Source organism: Centroberyx affinis, unplaced genomic scaffold, assembly GCF_046629955.1.
Source record: "Centroberyx affinis isolate AG114_WGS23_722 - 3 ecotype Tasmania unplaced genomic scaffold, CSIRO-AGI_Caff_v1 ptg001129l_1, whole genome shotgun sequence".
Taxonomy (NCBI): domain Eukaryota; kingdom Metazoa; phylum Chordata; class Actinopteri; order Beryciformes; family Berycidae; genus Centroberyx; species Centroberyx affinis.
In genome coordinates, this window is record NW_027279668.1 from 45,778 (window position 1) to 70,886 (window position 25,109).

Sequence of the window (25,109 nt, forward strand, 5' to 3'; positions counted from 1 at the left end):
CCACTTTATCTCAGTGGGGCGAGAAATGTTTGCGTGGCTCATGATTTACAAGCTTATGTGGAATAGGCTCAATTAACAAGTAAGATAAAGTAAAGTGACAAGAGGGTTCTTTTTTTTAACCAGGAATGGAAATCCGTTTCTGCTCCATACAGACTCTCCTCATATGAAAACCAGGCTGCTTATCCTGCAGTACAAGTCTTACTATTTTATTCACCATCTTGGATTTAACTAGAAAAGGGGAAACATTGATAGACTTGTTTACCTTACTGGATCACCATGGCCGATGGTATTTAACTTTTGGTATAGTTGTATGAGGTGGACCATAGATTGTTCCAAGTCATTTTATTACAAATTTCAGATAAATGTCAGTAAAGAAATGAAAATCACATGTTAATGTGGCAGGTCTGACTGAAAAGGTGAAGGTTACATTTGGACAAACCACAATCTAAATTACGATAATGCTCATAAATGACATGGCAGCTCCAGGGGTTGGAGTGGTGGAGTTAACCTTTAGGAGGAAAAAAACATGCTTGGTTGTTATTCAAATTCCTGTTGAACAGCTCTCCTTAAACACCAACGCATTTCAGGTAACAGGATGGAAACAAACAGTCACACAAGAAAAATGTTATTGGGTTTGGCTTACAGTGATATTTATCCTTTTGTTTAAACTGGTTCTAATTGTAATAATATGTTCTCCTTCATTTTGATGCTGCACAGCTCTACTCCGAGACCAAACACTTCATTAAACAAGCGGACTATCTTAGGTAATAATTAATGAGGTGAATGTTTGAACCATAAAAATGACACAGGCCAACAGATTTGGTTTACATACATATATATTTATCCATTTATTGACAAGTTGAGAATGTACAGGTCTGCTGCAGAACAAACAGAGGTCAAGCAACCTAACAGATGGGTGTCTTCAGTTTACTTAGCGGACCTCCTGGTCCTCTTGTCCCAGGAGAAGTTTGCTCCGTAGGACTTCACCCTGGGCTTTGATGTTCTCTTCTCTGTTATGTCGTAGCTCCAACCTGGGGGAAAATACCATTATAATAAGTGATGGGGGCGAGAACATCACGTATATTCACTTTGGACGCGTTCCAACCACAATGAGGTGTTTTGTAGACATCAACAGGCTGTGTATAATCAGAACTTCCCTAATCACTTTCATGGTGCAATAAACAGAGTTAGCCAGTTTCCTTTGCTTCGTTTCAACAAAGTATCCCAGATGGTTCGGTTCCCCAGGTCTATGTGTACTTTCTGCTGAACGTTGCTAGGCTGTTAGACATGGTGAGTCCTCATGCTAACCAGGTTGGTGTGTGGAAGCTTGTGCAGATGCACAGACCACGTTTAACTCTAACTAACAGGGAACTTTATGATTCGGCTTGTAGTCCTGTCACATTGGAATTATTGCTTGAACGTTTAATCGTGTCATTTGTTATTGGGCCCATGCACACCTATTGTTTGTCTGTAGCCTGTGTCAGTCACAGAGAGGAACAGCGTCGTCTCTGAATGTAGTTTAAAAGAGCAGGGAACACCTAAATGGACCAAAGCTTATTCTGTGCATCAATTTGCGCACCGTGCTATTCCATGAATTTTACAAATCAACAAAAAAAAGTTTATTATATTTTCAATCCCATTCAGGTAGCATATTGTTGTGTCACCATAAAAAAAAAATTATATTAAGTCTAATTCCCTCACTAATTATTAAGATGATAAGTCCACTGAAACTCTCACAAGGCTGCCTAACCGTTTAATCCACTGATCCTGCTCTTGGTGGAGAGACCGGCAGGCTGAGAGCAACCGAGCAACAACCAGAACCACTCTTTCACAAAATAAGAAAATTGTTGCATATATTAATTTGCCTATATATATTCATTTTCATATTTGTTTGCCTTTCTTCTCATCTTACTACCAAAAGCAAAGCCAGTGATGATGAATAAATATCCAATATTACACAAGAAAGCTGAAGGTGCTATAAGAGCTATTTTCACATACAGTATTGTTTCAAATTTTTCTTGCCATAGTGGTATTTTAAAGGTAGTATCAATATCCAGCAGTCAAACTGTCACTGAGTTTTGTCAATTTAACTGTAGAGTATACGCTGCACTATGCCGCAATTAAAGGGTTACATTATCCCGGTTTTCATGACAGCAGTTTCCAACATTTAATTTTTTCATATCTGAATAAATATATACTATTATAAAACTTGAAATATCATCAAATGCTTATAAGTGTGACTGTTGAAATTATATTTTTGTTTGAGCGTGGCTTGGTGGACGAGAGAATGGATGCTTTCAGTCGCCATCTAGGACGGTCAAGTACTCTAATGATGTTTTGCATTAACTAACATGCTGTAACTGACTCTAATTTTAGACAGAGATCAAAGCGCACATTGATCCAGACCAAATCCAATTACTACAGTACTGACCAATTCACTCACTGATGCAGTCAATGCCACCAAATTAGCTTCCACTTACAATGTTATCACATCACAAGCCTCCTACACCAGGAGAGAAAAACTGTGGTGTGTGTGTGTATTTTAGACATTTTTACAGACTTGCTTTAAGGTAATGCTTTAGTGAGTTTTTGTTCTTGTAAATTTGATCTTCTTTTATTTAAATTGTAGTGGGGGTTTTTTTTAACATTTTGACAGTGTTTTATACTATTAAGTCTTGCTTTCATGGAAGGCACTTTAGAAAACTGTTATGAAAATATAATATGATTATTTTTTTACCATTTTTCTCAGCAAAAGCAATGGCATCCTCCTTGGAGGTGAAAGTGAGGACCATGTTGGATAAAGGGTCACCCCTGAAAGACAAGAAAGAGCCGTTCAGCCACACAGCAGACATCCCACAAAATTAGAGCTATCACTAGGGAACATTTTACGATCCGATCCAATAAACAGCATTCAATTACTGATACAAGTGCTGTCAATACTTTCTCCCTATCAATATTGCCATGCTTAAAGTTATCACATGACTTAGGAAAGAAAGCTAATTGCTCTCTTCATATGAAAGTATAAAAGGTGTGTGTGTAGAAAATGGCAGGGAGACGGTTCTTACGTTGAGGCCCAGCCCATGAGCGGGTTCTCCCAGCGCTCTCTGGTGTCAAAGTCCATCTTCCACTTCTTGGTGTTGTTGATTCCTGACTGCATGGCCGTTTTGGTGGCCACAAAGATGCGGACCGTCCGTGTTTTGATGTGCTCCTCTGGCACCCCTGTCACAGAGGTGATGTCCTAGGAGACAGAAACGAGGCAGATTTTAGCCTGGATGATACTAGGGATCGAAAAAAAAAAATTCAGTGGCTGTGGAAAAAAAATGTATTTTTAACCTATTTAACTACCAGTGGCCTCATTTATAGAAAGGTCTTACAAACAAATTTGACCTCAGAAATGAGCATAATAACAAACCCGCATTAGTGTCAGAATATAAAGAATATAAAAATACAAAATAATAATAAAAATGTTTTGTGTGTAGTACATATTACTGGAAAAAAGGAAAAACATTAATGGATGACAGTTTAGGGTGTTTACAGTCTTACTGAAGCTTGTTCAGGTCTGTTAAAATTCCTGTGGTACTTGTAATCTGTAAATGTGAGGAGCACACACAGCAATACTCAGTAGCAGTTGTTGTTATAAATCACGTATGCCCACAATTTGAAAACATTATCTTTAGATCGACTTGATTATCCAAGTGCATTTTTCAAACGAGGCAGCTAAGATAACATTACCTACCCAAACCCCCTCGCAGCACTGTGAAACTGTTGGATGTTACTTCAATACATGAAGCAAAACTACATAACACTTACAATACAATCGCTTTTGCATGACTTCCTCTGATGCTTCTACACTAGATAGACAACTCTGCAAAGTGCCATTTTGTCCATGATCTTGAGTATGACTACATAAAAAATAAAATAAATGTGACAAATAATTATCAATAAATGAATATGGACACTGTATATAATATGCAAGTTATCTTGATGTATTTATATTTTCACTCTTTCTTACAGAGCGGAAAAATTAAAGAGAAACTCCAAAAATAACTTGAGGTGGAAGCTATAATGCATAATGAATTCTTTTTGAATGAACAATGCATATCAAGTGGCTCACTGATGGAGAATGAATCAGTCAGTGCAACCGCTTTAAAAACGACAAAACATGGAACTGAAATGAAGGTTATGGGGTGCAGACAAAACGAAGAACAAAGGCAGCCGAAGCTTCCCAATTATGCTACGTTCCTGTGCTAGATCCCTCTCCGGCATGTTATGTGTAAGAAAATAACTAATTGACCTGTTTGTGGTGACAGCCTGGCCAAGGGTCTTCCAGGACCATTTTGACTTTCATTTGAGTTGGTGACTGACGTCTTTTTCTTTGCTAGTGAACTAGGTTAACGCCTCTCTGCAGGTTGGACATGGTGTGTATGTACGTGTTTGTTGAGGCGGTCCATCCACAGCATTGCTCGCGGGTGGGAAAATAAAATTCAGGCTTAGGCCAATCTCTATATCACAGGCATGTGAAAAATTCAATATCACTAGCTGTCTATAGTCTTTCTAATAGCATTTAGCATTTCTAATACATTTTAATGACTGGCTATTCTAACTGGACACCTAATTTTAAGATGGACAATGTCATTTTGGAAAGGAAAAAAATATTAGAATAGAAAGAAAAAAAGATGATTAGAATAAAATTGCAACAACGTATTTCTAATGTCAGTGAAAATAACTGAAAAATACTTACGATAATGTGAAGAAAAAAAAAAGTGAAGCTCTGTGAACTAATCAGCAAACTGAGCTTACTTTGTAAACATCCAATTGTTTTTCCAGGGATCTAGTTTTCCTCTCAGGACATAATTTAGGAATTCACATTATTTTTGTTTTTGAGTTCAAATTTGCTTCCCAAAATGACATAGTACAGCTTTAATTTAGCTGATGAACACCAAGCTTAAAAAATAGCAGGAAACCAGAATTGATATTAGTATTTTGTACAAAAGGTTAATGATGCATTCAAAAGGCCTTGTAGTGCACAAAAATAACAAATACAGTGGCCCTCTTTATACATTATTCATACTCTCTTGCATTAAGGTGGATAAAATTAAAAGCTAAATACTTGAGGTGACAACACACCTTAACCTAAATCTATGGAAAAGACCTTATTCAAGACCTTCAGAAAGTAGGCCAGCACGAGAAGAGGAGGAGGGGCCTTTGGGCGTAAATGCATATTCCTGGGCAACTGGAGCCCCTTCAAGCTCCTATAGAGGATCTCGTTCAATTCTTCAGGGAATTAGCAAACAAGCAATGGGAAGTCGGCGACAAAACACAGACGAACCTCCCAGCACGCAGGCAGCAGCCACCCAAGACTGAGGGCTTTCCAGGGCGCTCCCCTTTCAATACAAGAATTTTACACATTTCAATGGCCATTACAACTTCAAAGAATCAAATTTTCATCATTGTCTGTCATCTGCCAGTTGATTTGTAGAAAGGGGGTCTTTTTGCATGAACTCCACACAAAAGCCCGCCTTTGCTTTGGCACAGAACGTTGCAATGATATTTAAGCCTGGTAAATTACGGCTCCAACTGCTAAAATACAGCTTGCTTCAGTGAAACATCTTTTGCCATCCTGGAAGACCAGATTGAATTTAATCATGAACAAGATCTGCACATTGAAAAGATTGTTAAAATGAAAGGAAAAGAAGGACAAGGAGGGGAAAAAAACTTCACAAGTACTTGGTAATTATTTCCGGTTGCCCTATCTACTTAACCTTAACAATTCCTCCTTGTCAGAGAAAGGAGGAAAACACGTTCTCTTCACCCAAAGAGGGTAATGGCGGATGGTCCATGACACAACAACAGACAAGACGATGTGAGAGAGCAAGAATATGAGAGGCCAGGTATTTTTTGATCTTGGAAGCAGCAGCAGACAATAAAAAATGTTAAATGTTTCAGGAGTGCTTTCTACAGGATGTGTGGTTTGCTTAATTGAACACTACTTTCTGTGACTTGTATTTCAAACAAGATTTTTAGTGGTGAACAAACATTTCCAGAGAGTTTTGGAGAGAAACATAAGAACCATCATTGATGTGGCTGCAAGTACTTTGCACACAATGAACGGTAGCACATTTGGATGAATCCAGGCCAAAAACACTAATTATTAGTAACTTCAGCGCTGAGGTAAATCAAGTTTGTGGTTGGACAGGAAAACTTAGCAGTTGTTCTGTAGTCTCTCCAACAAACACTTCCGAAAGATGGATGCATGAAAATCCCTCTCCCAGACAGATGCAAGCATTAGAAATTATACCCTTGGGATTAGCAGGCCAGACTACGGTTACGCATATGTATGTTACATAAACCATAACTGACACATGGGGCCCATGTATGGTAAACTCATGCAATAATTTGTCCAGATGTAGCAGACCTTAAATCACACCTTATGCGTGGATGAGCACAAAAGGTGCTTCATGAATGAGGGAGGATGTGTCAAAACAGAAGCTCTGCCGAAGCATTGGAAATACTGTGCTCATTATCTTGCATTGTTTGTAAAAATACGAGTCTAGACTTCCATGATACTTGCATACATTAGACTGAAAGCTAGGAGGGCTATCGGCACAACAGACGCACCCACAATGCCTGGATCCACAAAGAGAATGATTGTGGCTGGAATGTGGTGTGTTCCCAGGAAGACTAGAGAGGGCCATCACAAAAGGAAAACCCACACGGTGGGCACTTTTTCTTCTGCCATGTACAGGAAGCAAAATGAAAACTATCAAGTTTGACACTATTCACAGGGCCTTCACAGGGCCCTACAATACCTGGCTGGGCAGACAGAATGCCGGGCTTAAGAGAGGGGGGAAAAAGGCTGGCAAAGTCTCCGTCACGTGAAAGCGTGTCGATATTTCTGACACCTCCAGGCTCCTCGCCGAATAAAGAGCATGGGGGCTTGTCGCTGTGGGGCCACTGGGCCCACCAGAATGCTGAGAGCTGGTACCCCTAATGCTCCAACAGAGACTTGGGATGGGAGATTTCTATGTAAACAAGAAAAAAAAAACCTCAATACGCCTAAATGGGGCAAAACAGCAGAGAAGATAGGGGTATAAAAAAGAAAGTGTAAGGTACTTAGTAGCAGCTCTTTGGTTTCAAATTACAGCTCAAAACACAAATATATAATGGCATTTTTCTCTGAGGGAAGCCCGGGTGCAAAATGCCCCAGCATAAACATTGGTTAAATGAAATGCAATCAAATTAATGTGCATCTTTCCAGCCCCTTCTGGTACAAATTCCTCCAGTTATAGAAGTGCTGTTCGTATTTGTCAATTAACACGTTTTAGAAGAGGTAGGTTTAGGTGTGGATCATGAAAACAAATAATACTGACATCCATCTTATTGTTGCGAAATTTGTTTGACTGGGTAGAATCCACTTGAAATGTTTTGATAACAATGAAATAATGAATCTTATTCTATTATGTGTTTTGTGCTGGACTAACTCCAGCATTACTGTTCCCATATCCTTCAGCACATCTTGTCAGTTCGGACTGATTCACAGGTGAATGTCCCCATTTCCCAGAAGTCAATCTCCCACAGTTTATACAGCTGCTGTTTGAAGCGGACCCATTATTAACCACTCACTGACATAAAATATAGCCTTCATATTATTTTTGATATGATTTGCAGGTCCGGTCCAAATGGAAAGAAAGTTAAAAGGATATTTGTGGTGTGTAATGTATTGATGTAAAGTCACATCTTGCCCGATAGAATTTACCCTAAAAGTGTTTTTGCCAATAGGAAGATAACGCTAAAAATGAACTTAAGGCATCGCAAAGCAAATTACTTGTGTTTTTCTTAAGCGACCAGTTCCAATGAAAATATCAACTATATGGGGCTTTGAATAGCAGTTCATACAGGGGGACCTGGGGCCTCATGAGGTTTGACAAAATGTAGCCCAGAGCTTGAAAAGAGGCGAGTAGAAGAACCTTGTCTTCCAAACACATTACTGTTCATTCACTTATTGAAGTGAATAGCCCTGTCTTTTTCACTCAATCACTTGATACTCCCTTTGTGCCCATTTAGAAATAGAGGATTATTTTAAAGTTAAAATAAACCCTGAAAGGGAATTCACATCTGTTATTGCTATGATCTTGGACAGCTCAATCAATATTTGTGAACATGACCAACCCTCTTCCAAAGCTACAAACCAGACAACTAAGACTAATGTGATTTTTTCAAGAGACAAAACCTAGAGCTGCTCTATTGACACTGACTGTGGAATCATAGAATGTTTGTCTGAGCGTTTTCTCCCAAATGAGCAACATTTAATAATAATAGTTTATAACCAGACCTGTGTATCCTTATTCCTGGAAAACAAAATCCTTGAATGCCCTGGTTACTGTCACATTGTCTAAACAGATTAGTCTTCTTGGCTCTCTTATTCCCAGGACTTTGTACTGATCTATATTGAGGTGCCCAGCATCATAGGAGTAACATATGTGTTTAAGAGTGTATTTGCCCGTTAAAACAGTGATCACAGAAAACTCCAGATAATTTAAATAAGCAAATAAATAAATAACAATACCTTTCTGTGCATGTTTGGCTGTGACAAATTGCTTTCAGGGTAACTACTACTAGGATGTTGTGATGGGTAACATTGGACACCTTGACAGACGTGTTGAGAGTAGCCTATCGGTCAGCCTATCGTTTCTGCTCTGAAAGTAGCGTGAACACCCATATGCCAAAACTGCAGCTCGGCAGCCTGAGGGGGTCATAAGGTCAGCAGAGCTGAATCATGTTGAGTCAGCGTGTGGCGAAAGCCCAAACACATCACCCTTAACCCCCCGGTGTCCAGCCCACACCCAGACCAAGGGCCTCACTCATCACCCTCCACCGGTTCCCACCTTCAGACGTCTTTGAAGTGTAAAGAGCGTGCCAATTACGGATTGGACATAGGGGGCGTCTCTAATAGAAACAAATATTATGTTGCTTGCTCATGTGTGGGAGTGGTTCAACGCTGGAGAACGAGAAGCAGCTGGCGCTAAGGGTCATCTTAAATCTCACATTACACATACCGAAGAGGATCGGAAAGGGAGGAAGATGGGGGGTCATTTATGAATATGGCTGGACAGCACTTGTTTATTTGTGTGCTGTATGCCAAAGACGCAGGTTCAAATGCCCTCTTAGAAGTAGAATGCATAAAAATAAGGCCAACAATATGTTGTGTGTGTTGTGAGTGCAACAGCCTTCTTCTCAAGACACCGTACAACAAGTTTTGTTGTGGAAATCCAAACGCACCACACATTGTTAGGAATAGGTTTTACTTTTACAATAACCTACAATAAATAGCCTGCAAGGAGTACACATTCATATTCCACACGATAGGAAGTCAGTATTAAAATACTGTAACCAAACCGATTAAAACTAATTTGGAAAAATGAGAAGAAGAGCCCATATCATGCAACAGGACCAATAAATAAATGGATCTGGAGGCAAACAGAAGTAGCAAGCAATCATTTTATCCCCACTGCAAACACTACACTGAGCAGCTAGACGCTTCCTAAAACTACCCAACGCTGACAGGGCTGAGGAGTCCTTAAGAGGCTTAGTCTCTATGGAAGAGAGTGTTAATGAACGAAATACTTTTTAGTGGATGATACATAATAAAGCCTCTTGTCTGGCACTCTTCAAAGAGCAACATCCTCTGACCCACTACTCCAAACTTGAGCCGAGAGATTTTTTGCATAAGCGCGCCGTATGAGAGGGCAACCAGACAAAACAGACACTTAAGTTGTCTGTGTGCGAAGGAGGGAGGAAGGGTGGGAGAAAAGGATGAGAGGGAGAGGAAGGGGGTGGGGTGGTGAATGTGGTCTGTTCCACTGTAGGTCACTCTGTGTCTGAGGCTAGACAGGCTTAGAGAATTTACACCCCTGTACTGTAGACTTAAACTGCTTGTGCTAAAAATATCCCATAGTTGGCATTGCTCTTTTTTATTGTGATTCTACGTCTTCATTGCCTTACACAGAAGGATTTTCTTACAGTTTCTGAGTGTGAAAGCGAATATAATTGTTTGAAGTTGCAGTGGCTGAAGGTACTTTGCTTGATGACACTCTGAAGATGCACTTAATTCTGAGAAATTGACTTCTCAAGTGTCACTAAGTGAACTGGCGTGTCAAATTGAACAGTCCTAGACATCGGAATAATGAGGTGATCTTTTGCTACCCAGCTTCCCTTGAAGGACAGGGAATTGAACAGGGAATTTCCTGATATCTGTGTGGGATAAATATTGACTGACTGCCTCTAGATCTTTCAATCTGATTTCAATTTCGGGCTATTCAAAACAACTAACAACCTGCCTCTAGACCCAACTAGTACCTCACAGAAATCATCAAATCCTGCATCTTTTGTCCAGATGTAATCTTACTTGCCAAACAGCACACTCTAAATATGCAAGAAATGGAATGACAGATTAGCAAATTTAACATGTCAAGCATCAGACAAGCCTACCAATTTTAATACTCTTTTCCTCTCCCCTGCTTCCTCACCTCCCGCAATTCCCCACACTCTCATAACTGTCCTCCTCTGTCTCGTAAAACCCTAGTGCCTTTAGAGAACTCTATAACAAGGCTTCACAAGCGCTTTAAGATTATGGTGTTGTCTTTATGTGGAGAGAGGGAGGGTAGTTGGCCACAGACTGAGGCAGGGATAGACTCTGGCCCTTACTCCTAAGACACTGGGCATATGTGGAAGATACTGCATTACTGCACCATTATAGCTTCTTGACAGTCTAGGTTTAGTTCTTGCAATGCGTAGTGAACCAGCTGCTAAGGAGCACAGGCTTGTGGTTGTGTCTAGACAGGGCCAGAGAGTAAAGCAAGCACTGCTCTCTCCTGTCCAACTGGAAAGGCCTGCCTCGAACTGAGGGAGGCCGCAGACATTCCGTGTAAAGCTGTGTATCAGTGGCCAGCCAGCCGGACCCTGGGAGCTGCCCAGCATGCTTAATCAAACAGTAATTACAAACAAAAGCGGGTCGGCATGGGCACTCTAGGGAACAGCTCTGGGCACTGAGGCTCCATCACGCAGGTCTTTCATTGCCATAATTTCTAAAATTCAGACAGTGCTTTCAAAGTTTTGCTTACAGAAACGACAGGTTTTAAAGATGTTTTTCATTCAAGATAGCCCATGTCTACAGCCTACAGTGAAAGTGCTAACAAATCCCAATTAAAATCCTCTTCACTGGATAAGTTCATAATTTTGACCAGGAAGGGTTTCTTCACACCCTACATCTCTTGAGGTGATGGAAAATGTCTTAAAACAAACTCCACAATTAAAGAGAAGCAATTGTTTTCCCGTAAGTGAGGTTTGCGTTTTATAAGCTAAAATTACCTGCTTATAAAAAAAACCCCATTACATGTGGACAGAAAAGAACTAAGCAGAAGATAATGAGTGTCGTGCAAAGATACCGACACCATATTTGGAATGGCTTCAAATTAATATTTGCCCGGGCCAAAATGTAACCTCATCCAATGTAAAAAAAAAATGCAGAAACTTTCACTGCACCACAAGCAGCAGGCCAGTTTCTCCTCGGGCCGTCCGAGAGAGACAGCGTGCAAACCCAGCATAACCTCTCATTGGATCGAGACCTCATTTGATTGGTCTAACCAGAAAGCAATTCACACTTATTGATAACGTGATGAATGACTAGCCTGTTTGCTGAATGCCCAAAAGGGAGAGTGCTCTCATTGCCCTCTTCCATGTGAGACGGAGACCACTGTACTGTAAACAGCTGAGGGCCTCTCTCTCTGGCCTGTCTGGGTGAGCATTACTTCCCGCCGTCGCCAGCGACAGCATGCCACAAAGGAACCTCTGTGGCCGACAACACTGAAGTGGCCGCTGTCTTTTTCGTGAGTCTCAGGGTGTCTCACAATCTTTTTTTTTCCATGCGAGCTCCTTTTCTTTCTTTTTCCCCCCATTTTTTTTTTTGAGAGGCCCTTTTTTTTCTCCTCTGCTGTTCCTCTCAGTGGCCCCTACTGTGAGGACAGAGACAGACACTCCGCCCAGCCAAAGGTTTGTCTGCCAGTATGGTCAGCTTTGGTCTGGGACAAAAGCGCGCTGACGCTGCCCACACACAGTACCCCCCCAACAAGTCCACAACAGACTCCCACATTCCCCACCACCTCTCCCTTTCTCCATATCTCTTCTTTCTCTTTCAATGACAAGGCATTCACTTCAGGAGCCTTCTCTTTTCTTTACAGTTTACTCAAATGCTATGCTAAAAATCAACAGACATTGCTAACCTTGGCCACTTCAAATGCATTCTTATCAGTGTTTAGGCTGCACTTTAACAGTTTAAGAACAGAGGGGGCAAAGACCTTGTCTAACCAAACCTAAAGCTAATTACAGCTATATAAAATCAAACAATAAAAAAGTAATTTTAAGCAATGATGACTTCATTATAAATGAAGATGACATTTTTACTACAATGTCAACTCACCCGTTGCCCTAATAGCCAGCTTTTATTATTTATTGTTAACTGAAACTTGCCCTTCAAGTGCATGTGGAGCTATGCTGTGTGCCAAGTGGCTTGACAGAGATTCAGTTAGATTTGTCAAGGTTATGGATATGGCTTGAAACGACAACCAAAACTACGGTTATATTTTTATCCTTGGGTAACTTTTTATTAATCTGTTTTAAAGCTACATTATGCAAGATTGTTATGTAAAATTATACCTGTCTTAGACTTAATCATGAAGTGGGGCTATAACAGAGAAGAGTCCCCCCTAACTGAGATTCTGTACATTCACCCAAATTAAATTCTAGTCACAGGTACGGTCACTTTTCCATCCACAGGAAGTGACAAATCAGACCTTAACAATGAACAATGAATACAAAACCTGCATCTCAACAGTAGTGAGCGAGCGTTCCATTAAGAAAAAATGTTTTTTCCAAGATTTGTCAAAGACGTTAGATCTTTTGCTTCGCTCATCCTTTTGGTATAAAGCAACCACAGACCAGCCAGGCTGGCAAAGATGAGCATGCTGTGTGCAGTTTAGTGTCGCCGTGTTACATGATTTCTGGGTATTGAAATCTCTTCTCACTGCCACTTGGCTAACATGCTTTGATGCCAAGCTAAAGCCAACAAGCTAGCTGCTGGCTGCCTTGCATCTCTACTGCTAGTTTACTTAATTTAATTCAATCAACACTTAGCCTAAACAATGCACACAGATTATAAAGAGAGCATGCACATTGTTACTGTGCATTATATTTGTCAAATTATTGCATGCTACCTCCATTGCTAATTTGCAGTGCATTCATGTTTCCAGTCTCCTTACAGGCAAAGTAGTGGTCAATAGTGCCTTCAAGGCTGCTCTGATTCAAAAAGGAAGCCTGACTCTTGAACTGCTGATTAGAGTTGTTCCGATATCGATACCAGTATCGGAAATGCCTCCGATACAGCCTAAACTGCTGGATCGGGTATCGGCGAGTACTCGAGTCTATACACCGATCCGATATCATGTAATTTATTAGCCCTGAAAAAAATCAACCTTAAAGTAGTTTCACCCGGATAAAACAGCCGTTTTCCCGGAAATCTATACTTATACTTACTAAATTTATACTGTTACTGTACTATTTAAAATTTTAAATGTCTTTTATTTTACTAAATTGTGGCTGCACTTTAACAGTTTTTAAAGGAATTGTTATGTATTTCTAGATGTATTTATTTATGTTCTTTTTCAGTTATGACTGACTGTCAAACTAGATAATAAAGTTCTATGGCATTCATTCTCTATATGTATTTGTTCATGTTTTACAAAGGGTTTAACCTGAGCCAGGCCATACAACAATGATAGCAATCATATCACATCCATACAGGGTTAGTAGTATACAGCTGTTAAAAAATAAGAATAATATATATATATATTTTTTAACGCACTGGTATCGGATCGGTACTCTGTATTGGCCGATACGCAAGTTCAGGTATCAGAAAGAAAAAAATGGTATCAGAACATCTCTACTGCTGATGCAGTTCACTACTCTCCTAACTTCCTTCCAGAATGGTTTGTCAGCCTCAGAGGCTGATATTAAATGATACTACTACTACCTATGTTACAGTTTACTTTTGAATTTACACATGAGCTGATTTGCTTTCATGGATGAAAATTATTTTTCACCTAAATTACAGTTGAGAGACTATCCAGCAAACTGTCCAGCAAAAAAAATCCCCACCAAAACTGATACAAGCATAGCCTAATTGGATGACAGTAGATCAGACAGACAACAGCCCATGTGTCACGTTGAACAGGGAGGGATCCTTACCAATTTCTCATCAACTGTAATAAGTTGCGTGTTTTGTCCTGGTTTTTCTGCCAGCCTCCATGCTGACGTGCTTGTAGACCTGAAAATCAGTTGGATAGACATTACACACAAAGCACAACACCAAAGGCAGACAAGCAACAAACAAGTAAATTACATAAACAAGTTACATTCAGCAACAAGTGACTATCTTGGAGGAGGTGGCGGGGAGAGGATGGACTGAAAAGGAAGAGACAGGGGGAATCCCCCCCTCCCCATTAGTTCTGTCTGGTGAATTTCTGGCAGGCTCTCACTCTCCTCCTAATGACAGGATGTGCTTAATGTTGGCTGTGGCCAACTGTCAGCCGAGGACTATGTGGCTCTTTGTGACTGTACAGTAGTGTCCTGTCACAAACCAGCAATGTGCCATAATGCCTCAGCCAGCGAAGGGCAAGTCCATATCACACTCAAACTCAATGTCAATCTAATTTAAAATGTATTTCAAAGGTTTAAATTGTGTGCCAAGAATATTCCACACGCTGTGTCTCTTATTTTCAATTGAAAAAAAATCAAAAAATTAAAAAAAAAATCGGTGACAAAGTTCATATTTGTTTCATGTGACATTCTGTGCCCGCCAGGCCCTCATGGCACTGTAAGGCTATTGAGATAAAACAATCACCACATGGTGTGTGTTATATTAAACAATGGGAGACCATTTTATACAAAGGCTGCTGTCACCAACCCCACTAAGGTTTTGATTTTCCAATGAATTACAATTTTACAGGTAAAGAAACAGGAGAGAAAAAAAAAATGTAAAATGTCTTTTGAGGAGTTCTAGGTAAGTGCCACAAAATGCTGTATCCATAACTTTCTTGCTGAGGTTTTTGTAAAACAATGACCACATCTGTCATCATGGGATTATCTGGGCAATTTTAAATGATGCTAAAGCCATGAAAAATATGGATTTGACAATTGTAGTGGCATATGGACATGACAAGCAATGCAATCATACAACTTGTTGTCATTTATTGACTTATTTCTGTGCATGATGAGGCAAATGACTGATCATCAAAACTGAGAGGAAGGCCACTCAATCTGTAAACTGGAAAACTCAATTAAAAATACTACTGCTTAGTATAAACTAGTCACTAGTATAATGCTGATGTTGCCAACAATATCTGTTTTAGAGGTATGAAATGCACAGTGACAATTGGAACTCACAGGTTTTCATTGTATTTGCAAAGCTGTCAGTTCTTACAATACAGACTTCACTCAGAACCTAAACTACTCATTGTTGTATGCTGACCACAAGTAATGATGTTCTTGCCTTCATGTTCACTATTTGATCTGTGGTTCCTACCCAAAAACACTTTATACTCCATAAAAAATAATCATGTCAGCCTTCACACTTAGCCTACTTCAATTATTCTGGCAGACACACAACTTATCCCCATTACAGCCAACTTCATTGCAGCTGCTATGTTTCTAGCTGGCCGGCCAGACTGCTAGTTATGTGACAACATGCCTTTTTCACAGTAGTTGTCTGTCAAGAATGCAAATTCTAAAACACAAACATTTGGCCACCCCTGCCCATGTTTATTCGCCATGAATTAACTGGCATTTCATAGTACACAGGTGTGTCTGTTATTAAAAAGTGTCAAAAATGCACTTTATCTGAGTACAAAACCTAAGAGCATATGGTATATAATGGAGTTGTTAGCCAATAGCCATCATAGCAGTCCTACAACAGTTAATGCATCTATTGTCGTAATCCGAGTAATGCCGAGCACTGAGCAACATTTAGTAACTTTAGCTGGAAAAGCGAAAATATTTTCACAACTAGACCTAGCTAATTAGCTTGCTAGCCGAATACTGTAAGGACACAGGCTAACACGAGCGTTAGCTAGTAGCATAGTTACTTTGAAGCCATCAGAATGTGTGGACTATCAGTCAAGTGTCTGAAGGCACTTCTTATGTCTAGCACTGAATGAGCAATATTTACTTTATTAGCTTTAACGTTGGTTAGCTTACAATAACTTCATGTTAGCGTCAGTTAGCTCGTGGCCTGCCAGGCAGGGCCTACTTGCATTGCCTTTAGTCTACATCGAGAGAAATGTTTCAAATAGAATGACTCACACTAACGCACACGATAATAAATATCATAGAAATTAATATGTTATTACCTGGTGGGATTCAGGAAGACTTTAGTAGCCGCATTGATCACAGACAGACGCCCCAAGCCTAAAAGTGACATTGAGGACGCCATGATTATTGTCAACAATTTCGTACGGTGTCTGCGAAGGCACAAAAAGTACGTGTTGACGATGAATGCATTATATTTGCAAAGTGATCGCACTATGCATGCCATCACCTAAGTTTCCATAACTTTCTCACGTATTTTGAACACTAACCATCTCCAGTCGGCTCCATCATTTATTTAGCCTTATTGCTGATTAGTTCGTATTACAAAAATAGACAGAACAACAACCTGAAAACTATCCAATATGGAAATAATTCAAAGAAAACGTTGCCATAGTTTTTATGTATAATTTTTGTGTCTCATAAAGGTTTCAAACAACTGGACGTTCTTTCTTTCTTTCTTTCTTTCTTTCTTTCTTTATTTCTTTCTTGTCAAAATAAAAGTTCTTGAATTAATATGATCTTTAGTCTGGGGAGCTATAGTTTTTATATCCTGATGATACTGGAGTAGGGAGTATAATGCAAAATGTCTTAAACCTCAGTAGATTCGCAACAGTCTGGTGGACTTTCCCATATCAACTGTTGTTTAAATTGTATCATTCAGTTAAAATAGGATAAATGGTTTACCCCAGATCATATAGCTACAGATTTATAAAGGTGTAAATAAGAAGAAAGAAGTTGGCAGTTTTGTATTACAGACCACACATACTGTAGCTTATGCAGTGATAGGGCTAAAAACATTTCAGTACTTCTCATTTAATAGGGTTTTGCTTTTCTGTTCAAAAATATCTGAGATACTATATTCAGCACATGTAAAGGTATGTGTGTGTATTGTATCATCAGTGAATTATTGATACTTATCTAGGACAAGGTGCAACTGATGTTTTGAATTGTACTTGATATGTCAGTTGCCTACTGTGGAAATTGATAAGTATAATTACATCGTTGATATGATTTAAATATCAATAATATGTCAGAGTCAGAAAATGTATAAGGAAAAAAAAACTTTTATTGTTTCACTCTTCATATCTGTACAAATACCATCAAACTTTGTATGTACATATGACATTTACATAAAAAATACAAAACTATATATTCATAACAGAATTTTGTATTTCTCTTGTGATGTTTGAAAATAAAAATGCATTCTGAGAAAAAAAAAAAACAGAGAAAGAAGCAAAGTGATGAAGTTCGATATAGTGTTGAGTACTGCTGTACGTTATCCTATTGTAGCTCTGCGAGAGCAATACGGAGCACATTGGCAAGAAGACAGCACACAAATGTTAATGGCACATTTTTTTTTCCAAAATAATCAAGTATCGTCCAAAACTCATCTCTGCTCTAATGTGGTGAGTAAAAGTGAATGCTATTGAATGTCTACACTCGACATCTTCATGGGGAAACAAATCTAAAGGACTACACTTGAAGAGTAACAAAAAAACAAATGGCTCTTTTTTTCTCTTCCTTTTCATCACCACCATGTTGCAGCTTTTACAACGCACCTTTGCAGAACCATTGAGAGAATCCCTTTGGTCAGTTATTATGAGTTGTAAACAAACCAGAAACACTTCTGTACATAAAATGATTGATATATTCCCAATAAATAAACACACAGCCTAAACATGCATTTACGTATGTGTGACATAAACATCTGTGATAAAGATTTGACAGTAACAAGCAGATTTTTACAGCTCAGGGAATGCAATTTACAGCTTGCAGAAGACTTATACTTACACGGTAACATGACAAATAAATAACACTGCTTCTCTTTGGACAAATATATTTCTTCATGATAAAAAAGAAAGTAAAAGAGACAACAACAAAAGGGGAAAATGAGTGGTAACACAATATATCATGGTAGATAGTAAGCCTGACATTGTAAATGTATAAATTATAAAACACAAAAAAAACAGTATAAATAAACATCTAGCAGACTGAACTATATGTATACTTCCTTTTTTCTTTAAAAAATAAATAAGCATACACATAATGTACAGTATGGACATGATTCCTTGCCCTAGGACTGTTCCCCTAGTGATGGCGGCCTATCCATCCAGTATAGAAGATAAATGGACATAGGCCATGTAGTCTGAGTCCTCATCTTCCTCATCCTCCTCCTGGTCTTCCGTAATGGCTATATGGGAGAATATATGGTAGCTGTTGTATGAATATGGACCACAACAGCGTAGAATATCACTGAATGTTCTCAAAAAAAGATCACAGCAAAGCCACTAGTACACAACCTCCCTTTTCTTTCTTTTTTTTGTTTGTGTGTGTTTATGTGTTTATGGATGTGTTTGTGTGTGTATGTGTATGTGTGTGTGTGTGTGTGTGGGGGTGTGGGTGGAGGGGTAGGATTGTTCTGTGTGACTTGGCATCAACGATTCACTGTGGCATCCCCAATTATGCAACTCCCATTTACATAATCTAGCAAGTCAGGGCTGCGACAAGAGAGAAAGTTGGGATGATGGCGGAGGGGTGGGATGGGTGGTAGAAGGGAAGGGGGGGTGGGGGATGATGGGGGTGGGGGGGGTGGGGGTGGGGGGTTAGGTCACTGGGGCTGACGGTTCCAGTGGCTCGGTCTCTTTTGAGCAGGTTCCTGAAAGCAGACACACATAACACACAAAAGTGCTCTTGTGTTCTAGGATTTGCTAGTGTCCTTATTATGCTTCTCATTATGATTATTCTTATATTATTTTGTCTCTGACACAAACGTACAGTTGCTGCTACTGGGAGGGAGGACGCTGTGTCACAGCCTGACCTTAGCAAGCAGGTCGAAGCTCACTGACACAGTTCTGAGGTATTTTCTTTTCTTTTTACAGAAGAGATTTACATCGGACATGTAAAAGCACACAAGCAAGAGCAACAGTGACAATACAAAAAAACAAACGAACAAAAAAAAACAAAAAACAGGCAGTCCCTCATCAATCCAAATGGATTTGTAATTTTTGATACATATTCTGATAGACAACACATTCACTGGAAACAGCACAAGCAGTAAAAGTCAGCTGATAGATGTTACTTTTTTGTAATGATGAGATGAGAAGTAAGAGAGCGTGGTTCTACAAGCTTCTTATGCTTATCCTGCATACTGTAAAATATCACACTTATATTTAGTTCATGAGGTGATCATAAAGTTGGTCCCTTGGATTCCATTGTATACCTTAAGGCACATCACATTAAGGTACTCAGTCGGGAGGAAAAAAACTAACAAGGAGACATTCTTTTACATAGCAACTTGGAATGTAAATTTGATAATTCCTTGAGGCTAGTGTTCAATTTGATGGTTTGCCCCCAGATCTGTGAGCACCTGAATGGCTCACACTGCTCTACAAATAGGTAGTCTACATGAATAGCAACTTTAAAATCCATCATCATTATAATGGCACCAATGTTACAATCACCTTATGCACATCATATGAGTATATTCAAAAGTATTCTGTTCTTATTGATGTTGGCAGTGCGGTGTATGTCACAAGAGGCAGTGCATTTTGAATTGATTGATTATAGCCAAAAGTAACAAAAAAAAACAAAAAAACCCCATAAATACACCATTACCATGAAATTAGCAATGTGACCATGGAATTTACAAGCTGTAAAGATATGACCACTATCATAAAAATAAACCACTATTGACAAAAAAACTGCATGAAACTTAAGGCAACCTGCTCAGGCAGGTCACTAGCCACAAACTCAACTAGACTTTTAAATATCAGGATTGTTCCACTGCAAAAAAAAATTAGTCTCCTTTATTATTTGTGTTAGTTTTATGAAGTTAGTCTTTCCCAGACTCCCAGACAGAGTCTGCTGACTATGTGTTCACCTATAGATGTATGCTTGTTTATTCACCTTTCTGTTATTTTGTTTTGCAGAAGAATTGCAAAAAAACAAAACAACAACAACAACAAAAGCCAGCGACAAAGATGACATCATGCAAGTTCTTCCATTCCCAAGTCCTTTCTGCTTGCTTAAGCTGTGCTTGGTGGAGTGGGTGGGGTGGGAATTGGGGGGGAATTGGGGTGGGGGTACTTTCAGGGGAGGTTTTGTTGGGGAAACAACATGGAATATTGTCTTTTGCTTGGAGGGGGGAGGGGTGTTTTTTTTGTTTTTTTTACTTACAGTTGCAAGATCCCGAGTGCTTGACTTCCAGCAGCACCCCCAAAGAACAAGCAGCTTGCTTCATGGCACATTCACTGGGATATGTGGTGTTGTCGCTGGCACACACCGCCTCGTCCGTCCGGCTCTCCGGACACGTCTCGTCACAGAGAGAGCAGCGGCCCCGGCTCATCCTTGCATCCCACAGACACTTTTTCCCTGCGCTGCACTGGATGTCCTCACACGACTTGGCCTCTGGAAGCAGAGAGGAATCAGTGCAGGGGAAATCTTTGATTAGATGGATTACCATGACTGTTTTACAAGCTAGATCAGATGACTGGTGAGCTAAGCTTGCAGTAAAAAGTAAATTCCGTCCAGACATTGCATCATATGTTTGGTAATGCCTAGTAATTAATGACTAATACTACATAAGTTTAAGTTAGCTATTATGCAAATAAGAATCCATCTGACTCAAATATTAACTGGCAGCATGTCTTTATCCCCCCAACAATTCTCTCTCTTTCTCCCTCCCCCTCTCTCTCTCTCCCTCTCTCCCATATGGGATAGTGCTGCCAACATCAGGAAACAATAAGATGTCCATCATTTCTTGAGCAAACATGAGCAACTACAAAACACTCTCAGCTCAAGACCCCCTTCATAGTGGAATGTTGGCACAAATGAACAATGAATAACTGCAACGTTGGCCAGGAGGGAAACACACTCAAATAATATTCAAAGTCAATTGCAGGAGGAGGCCACTCTCAGGGAATGAAGTCTCAGGCTGAGTCTCCTGTTGCAGACTTACTGATGCATTTTCCCTCATATGCCACTCCGATGGATCTGCCAAGGAGACAGGTAGCCCTTCTCAGGTGACAGGCACTGGCATAGATGATCCCGTCGTTTCCACACAGGTACTGCTCAGGCGACGTCACCTCGGGGCAAATCCGATTACACGTCACACAATACGCGTTATTTGTCTGGTCCACGACGCATGTGGAGCTGCCGGGGCACAAGACGTCACGGCACGTTTCTGTCAAGTCAAAGGAAATGGAAGATTTTGAGAACAGGACCTGAAATGCCAGCTGCCGATAAACACAAAACGTCCAGTTCAGACCATTTGACTTTGAAAAACGTGTCTAAAGTACCTCGTGGAAACTCATCAGTGGTCATAATTTAAAAAAACAACAATTTGGTGTACTTACTCTTGCACTTTCCCTGGTACTGCACGTCCAAGTCGGGGTGGCCTTTACATTTAGCCTTGAGCAGCGCGCACTCGTCTTTGTATGTCTTCCCATCCGAGCCGCAGACGGGTCCTTTCCAGGTGATGTTGGAGCAGTCTGGCGCGCACACGCAGCGTGGCTTACTCCTCCTGTTCATCTTGCACCTCTTCCCAGGCCCGCAGTCAACATTATCGCAGGTTTCTAAAATAAAAGGTTTGTGTTATACCTTTATGTGATGCTAGTAAGGGTTTTGGGCGTACGCGTTAAAACACTTTGACGCAGTTGATAAAAAAAGAGCACGTAAATGAATCATTTACGCATGTTGGTAAAACAACTGAGACTAGTCATCACTACAAAAAAAGGCAAGAGAATTAAAGGTCATGCGTGAGGATATGTGTTACGTGGAAACCAAGGGAATTGAGTGCACCTCCACCTTTGCAAGGTATGCAATTGGGGGCTCCGCCATTGAAGATCATCCACCTAAAGAGCGTGCTGTTGGGGACGTCCTCCTCGGTCCAGGACGTCCCCAGTCTTCCACTCCGACAGCACTCCTCCCTGCTCATGCCGGGCATGTAGAGCACCTGGCACCTCCCGTTCTTCCCCTGCTGCAACCAGCAGTTTCCAGCTGTAAACACAAACAGAAAAAAATTGCCCTACTGTCGCATGTCGAACGTCTGAAACCGCTGACCCAGACGCACTACACACGCAGCCTGCATTATCTGAGACGCGCCCTCCCTCCCTTCTCGCCCTCCCCGCAGTATTTTGTCTGATTTTGTGCGAGACTGCGTTAACACTTGCCTATCCCATCTGACTGACAGCCCCTACAATACAATCACAAACCAAAAAGTAGGAAGAATCTTTGGAGGGGGGGTTGCCCTTTATTCTCCTAGCCTCCTTGTTATCACTGGACAGAAAGTGGAGCGTCTAGACAGTGTTAAATAGCAGCCTATCTCTTTCAGAAAACCACGGTGTTGAGGTGACAGGGCTACCCACACCACACCACACCGTCTTGAACGCCCCAGAACAATATAGCCTACCAGACATTGATCTGCTTATCAGCAAACCAATGCAAAGTTTGATCAAAATAACAAAAATAATACAAAAACAAAAAACAGGACCTGTCCTGTTACTATGGTACACAAATATCTTTTGGTCCAGACAGCAGCAGGATATCAAAACCGACACAGACACAGATGACCAAGTGCTCACGAGCTGAGGTATAGCATGGGCTTCTTAGATTAAGGCACTTTTTTTTTTATAGCCATTTGGGTAGTAAGTTCTGAAACCATAGGTGAAAAAAGTCTCCACTTATATTTGACATAATTAAACAATCAAAATGACTAAAAAGAATGCATTCCCTAGACACCAATGGGGGTGTGCGGGTAATTTATAAATAACACGCCCATAAACTCATAGTGTAAATGCTGAAGTTTGTTTCAGGCTTGACCAGAACATCGTAAGACACTAACCGTACAGTACATACATGAAATATTTGGCTATTCTCAGGTATTATGGAGAGCTGACGCAGCCATCAACACGGTTTGGCGGCTTAAGTCTGTGCGCCTTGCGAGAGCTGCAAAACTTGCCATGCTAGTCTATCACTTTGAAGTGTCCCATATGGCACCTGTTTTATGGACACTTTACGCACGCACTGTCTGATGAAGAGAGAGTTTTATCAGTGGGAAAAACAGAAACTCACTTTAAAAAGTTTGTCGGTTCCAGTAAGTAGCCTATCCATGCCCGCTCTGTAGCTGACAGCAGTCGAAGTTTTTCAAAACGTAAAGATTAGCACAAAATGATGAAGAGCTTACCTTGAACTTTTTGATCTTCCATGAGATGACAAAGCCATATCAACAAGAGAATAATGCCCGGGTGAAGGTGGTGTTTCAGCATCCTAAACATGATGGAGAGGCAAAGTGAACCACGTAGTATTGACACAGGCAGCGCAAAAGTAATCTGCTTAAGGTGGCAGTGTTGAATAAGTGTCAGTCTGAGAATGCAGCCTCTCTTTTTAAATCTATAAGGGGTCTCGGGTTGACTGTCTGTGGTGGGCGGTCTCCTCTTCTGTGGGGGTGGGGAGATTTTTTTTTTCTTACCAAAGTTCTTTCAATCCCATTCAGGTGACATCGTTAGAAGCAACTTTCTCTTGCCACAATAATTAAATAATATGAAAATTTTATGAATTCATAATAAACTACAGACAGGCAGTTAAGGCTTGATGCACAGAAGCAGATCAAACAAAATGCGCTAGTTGATATCAGTGTGGTTTTGATGGTGTATACAACCTGGTTTGTTTAATTTTAAACGTTTTAGGCCATTCCATTTATTGACCATATTATGCAAGTGTGAGATACACAGCTCGTTTTTACGCATGACGTTTCTGGACGTGGGTATGTGCCAACATAATAATAGTATTAATAGCCTAATAATAATAATGATAATAATAATAATAATAATAATAATAACAATAATAATAACAATAATAATAACAATAATAATAATAATAATAATAATAATGTCACTTCTCATAACTATATTTCAAGGCCTTAATTATAATAAAATAGGCCTATAGCCAACATACCTCCGGACCTACAATCAGTCCCTCAAATTAAGAGTACTTGGTGATAACTGATATTTTTTCCACCAACTGCAGACAAAAGTGCTAATCTTTTGATGAGAGTTGCCTATTGGAATACATCTGAGCACAGACAATAATAGAATTCATAGTAGCCTGCAGCCGTACTACTAATATTAGAACAGACAGTTGTTTGGGTTTCTCTCCCGGGTCAAGCTTTTAAATATAATCAAACCTGTTTCCGAAGAGGCTTCAGACAGAGGAGCAGGGTGTTACGTTTCATTGAATGAAATACACACACACACACACACACACCCACACACACACACACACACACACACACACCGATGCACAGGCTGAACTCCTTCAGAAGTCCTTGCGCGACCTCTTCAGCGGAACATTGGTTACAACTTTACGGCAAAGCCCAGTGCAAAGTGTCTGGTTTGAAATCAGGCATCAGGGAATTAGAGTGTCAGCCAGGGACGGAGAAGGTTGTAATCTCTCTTTATACCGGTGGAATATTGCTCAGGTAATCCATAATCTACAAATTATGAAATTATAAGAACATATGGTCTCCTCAGTCTCTGAAATCCTAATCATAATATTCCTATAATATTTCTAAAGGACTTAAAATGTGTCTGTGGTACTCAACAGTGAGTTTATAGTGACCTTATCCTACTTAATGATATTTTTTCTTTATCTCTTATCACTATAATATCCCTATAATATTTGTTTACAGTTTTGCG

At 40.1% G+C, this 25,109-nt stretch overlaps 2 protein-coding genes across 2 annotated transcripts; both read right to left on the minus strand.

Moving 5' to 3' along the window:
* Nucleotides 1–399: 399 nt before the first annotated feature.
* On the minus strand, nucleotides 400–16,565 carry ndufs4 (NADH:ubiquinone oxidoreductase subunit S4). Its single transcript, XM_071523882.1, has 5 exons — nucleotides 16,458–16,565; nucleotides 14,299–14,377; nucleotides 3,066–3,238; nucleotides 2,738–2,811; nucleotides 400–1,031 (listed from the first exon to the last, which is right to left on the minus strand). Exons 1-5 carry the CDS (start codon nucleotides 16,538–16,540, stop codon nucleotides 928–930), a joined length of 513 nt encoding a protein of 170 aa, XP_071379983.1. The 5' UTR covers nucleotides 16,541–16,565; the 3' UTR covers nucleotides 400–927.
* An 897-nt stretch (nucleotides 16,566–17,462) lies between these two features.
* On the minus strand, nucleotides 17,463–23,682 carry fsta (follistatin a). The gene is made up of 6 exons (XM_071523912.1): nucleotides 23,600–23,682; nucleotides 22,222–22,413; nucleotides 21,771–21,989; nucleotides 21,374–21,598; nucleotides 20,593–20,823; nucleotides 17,463–18,607 (listed from the first exon to the last, which is right to left on the minus strand). The coding sequence occupies exons 1-6, from the start codon at nucleotides 23,679–23,681 to the stop codon at nucleotides 18,519–18,521; spliced, it is 1,038 nt and encodes a 345-aa protein (XP_071380013.1). The 5' UTR covers nucleotide 23,682; the 3' UTR covers nucleotides 17,463–18,518.
* Nucleotides 23,683–25,109: the final 1,427 nt, after the last annotated feature.

Excerpts from the sequence above, each read along its gene's own strand:
- ndufs4 (XM_071523882.1), bottom strand. The coding sequence starts at position 16,540 with ATGGCGTCCTCAATGTCACTTTTAGGCTTGGGGCGTCTGTCTGTGATC. Across the intron at positions 14,378-16,457 it reads GTCTTCCTGAATCCCACCAG|GTCTACAAGCACGTCAGCAT; the intron begins GTAATAACATAT and ends ACTGATTTTCAG. Across the intron at positions 2,812-3,065 it reads CTCATGGGCTGGGCCTCAAC|GGGTGACCCTTTATCCAACA; the intron begins GTAAGAACCGTC and ends CTTGTCTTTCAG.
- fsta (XM_071523912.1), bottom strand. The coding sequence starts at position 23,681 with ATGCTGAAACACCACCTTCACCCGGGCATTATTCTCTTGTTGATATGG. Across the intron at positions 20,824-21,373 it reads ATATGAGGGAAAATGCATCA|AGGCCAAGTCGTGTGAGGAC; the intron begins GTAAGTCTGCAA and ends CTCTGCTTCCAG. Across the intron at positions 18,608-20,592 it reads GCACTCGGGATCTTGCAACT|CCATTACGGAAGACCAGGAG; the intron begins GTAAGTAAAAAA and ends TCTCCCATATAG.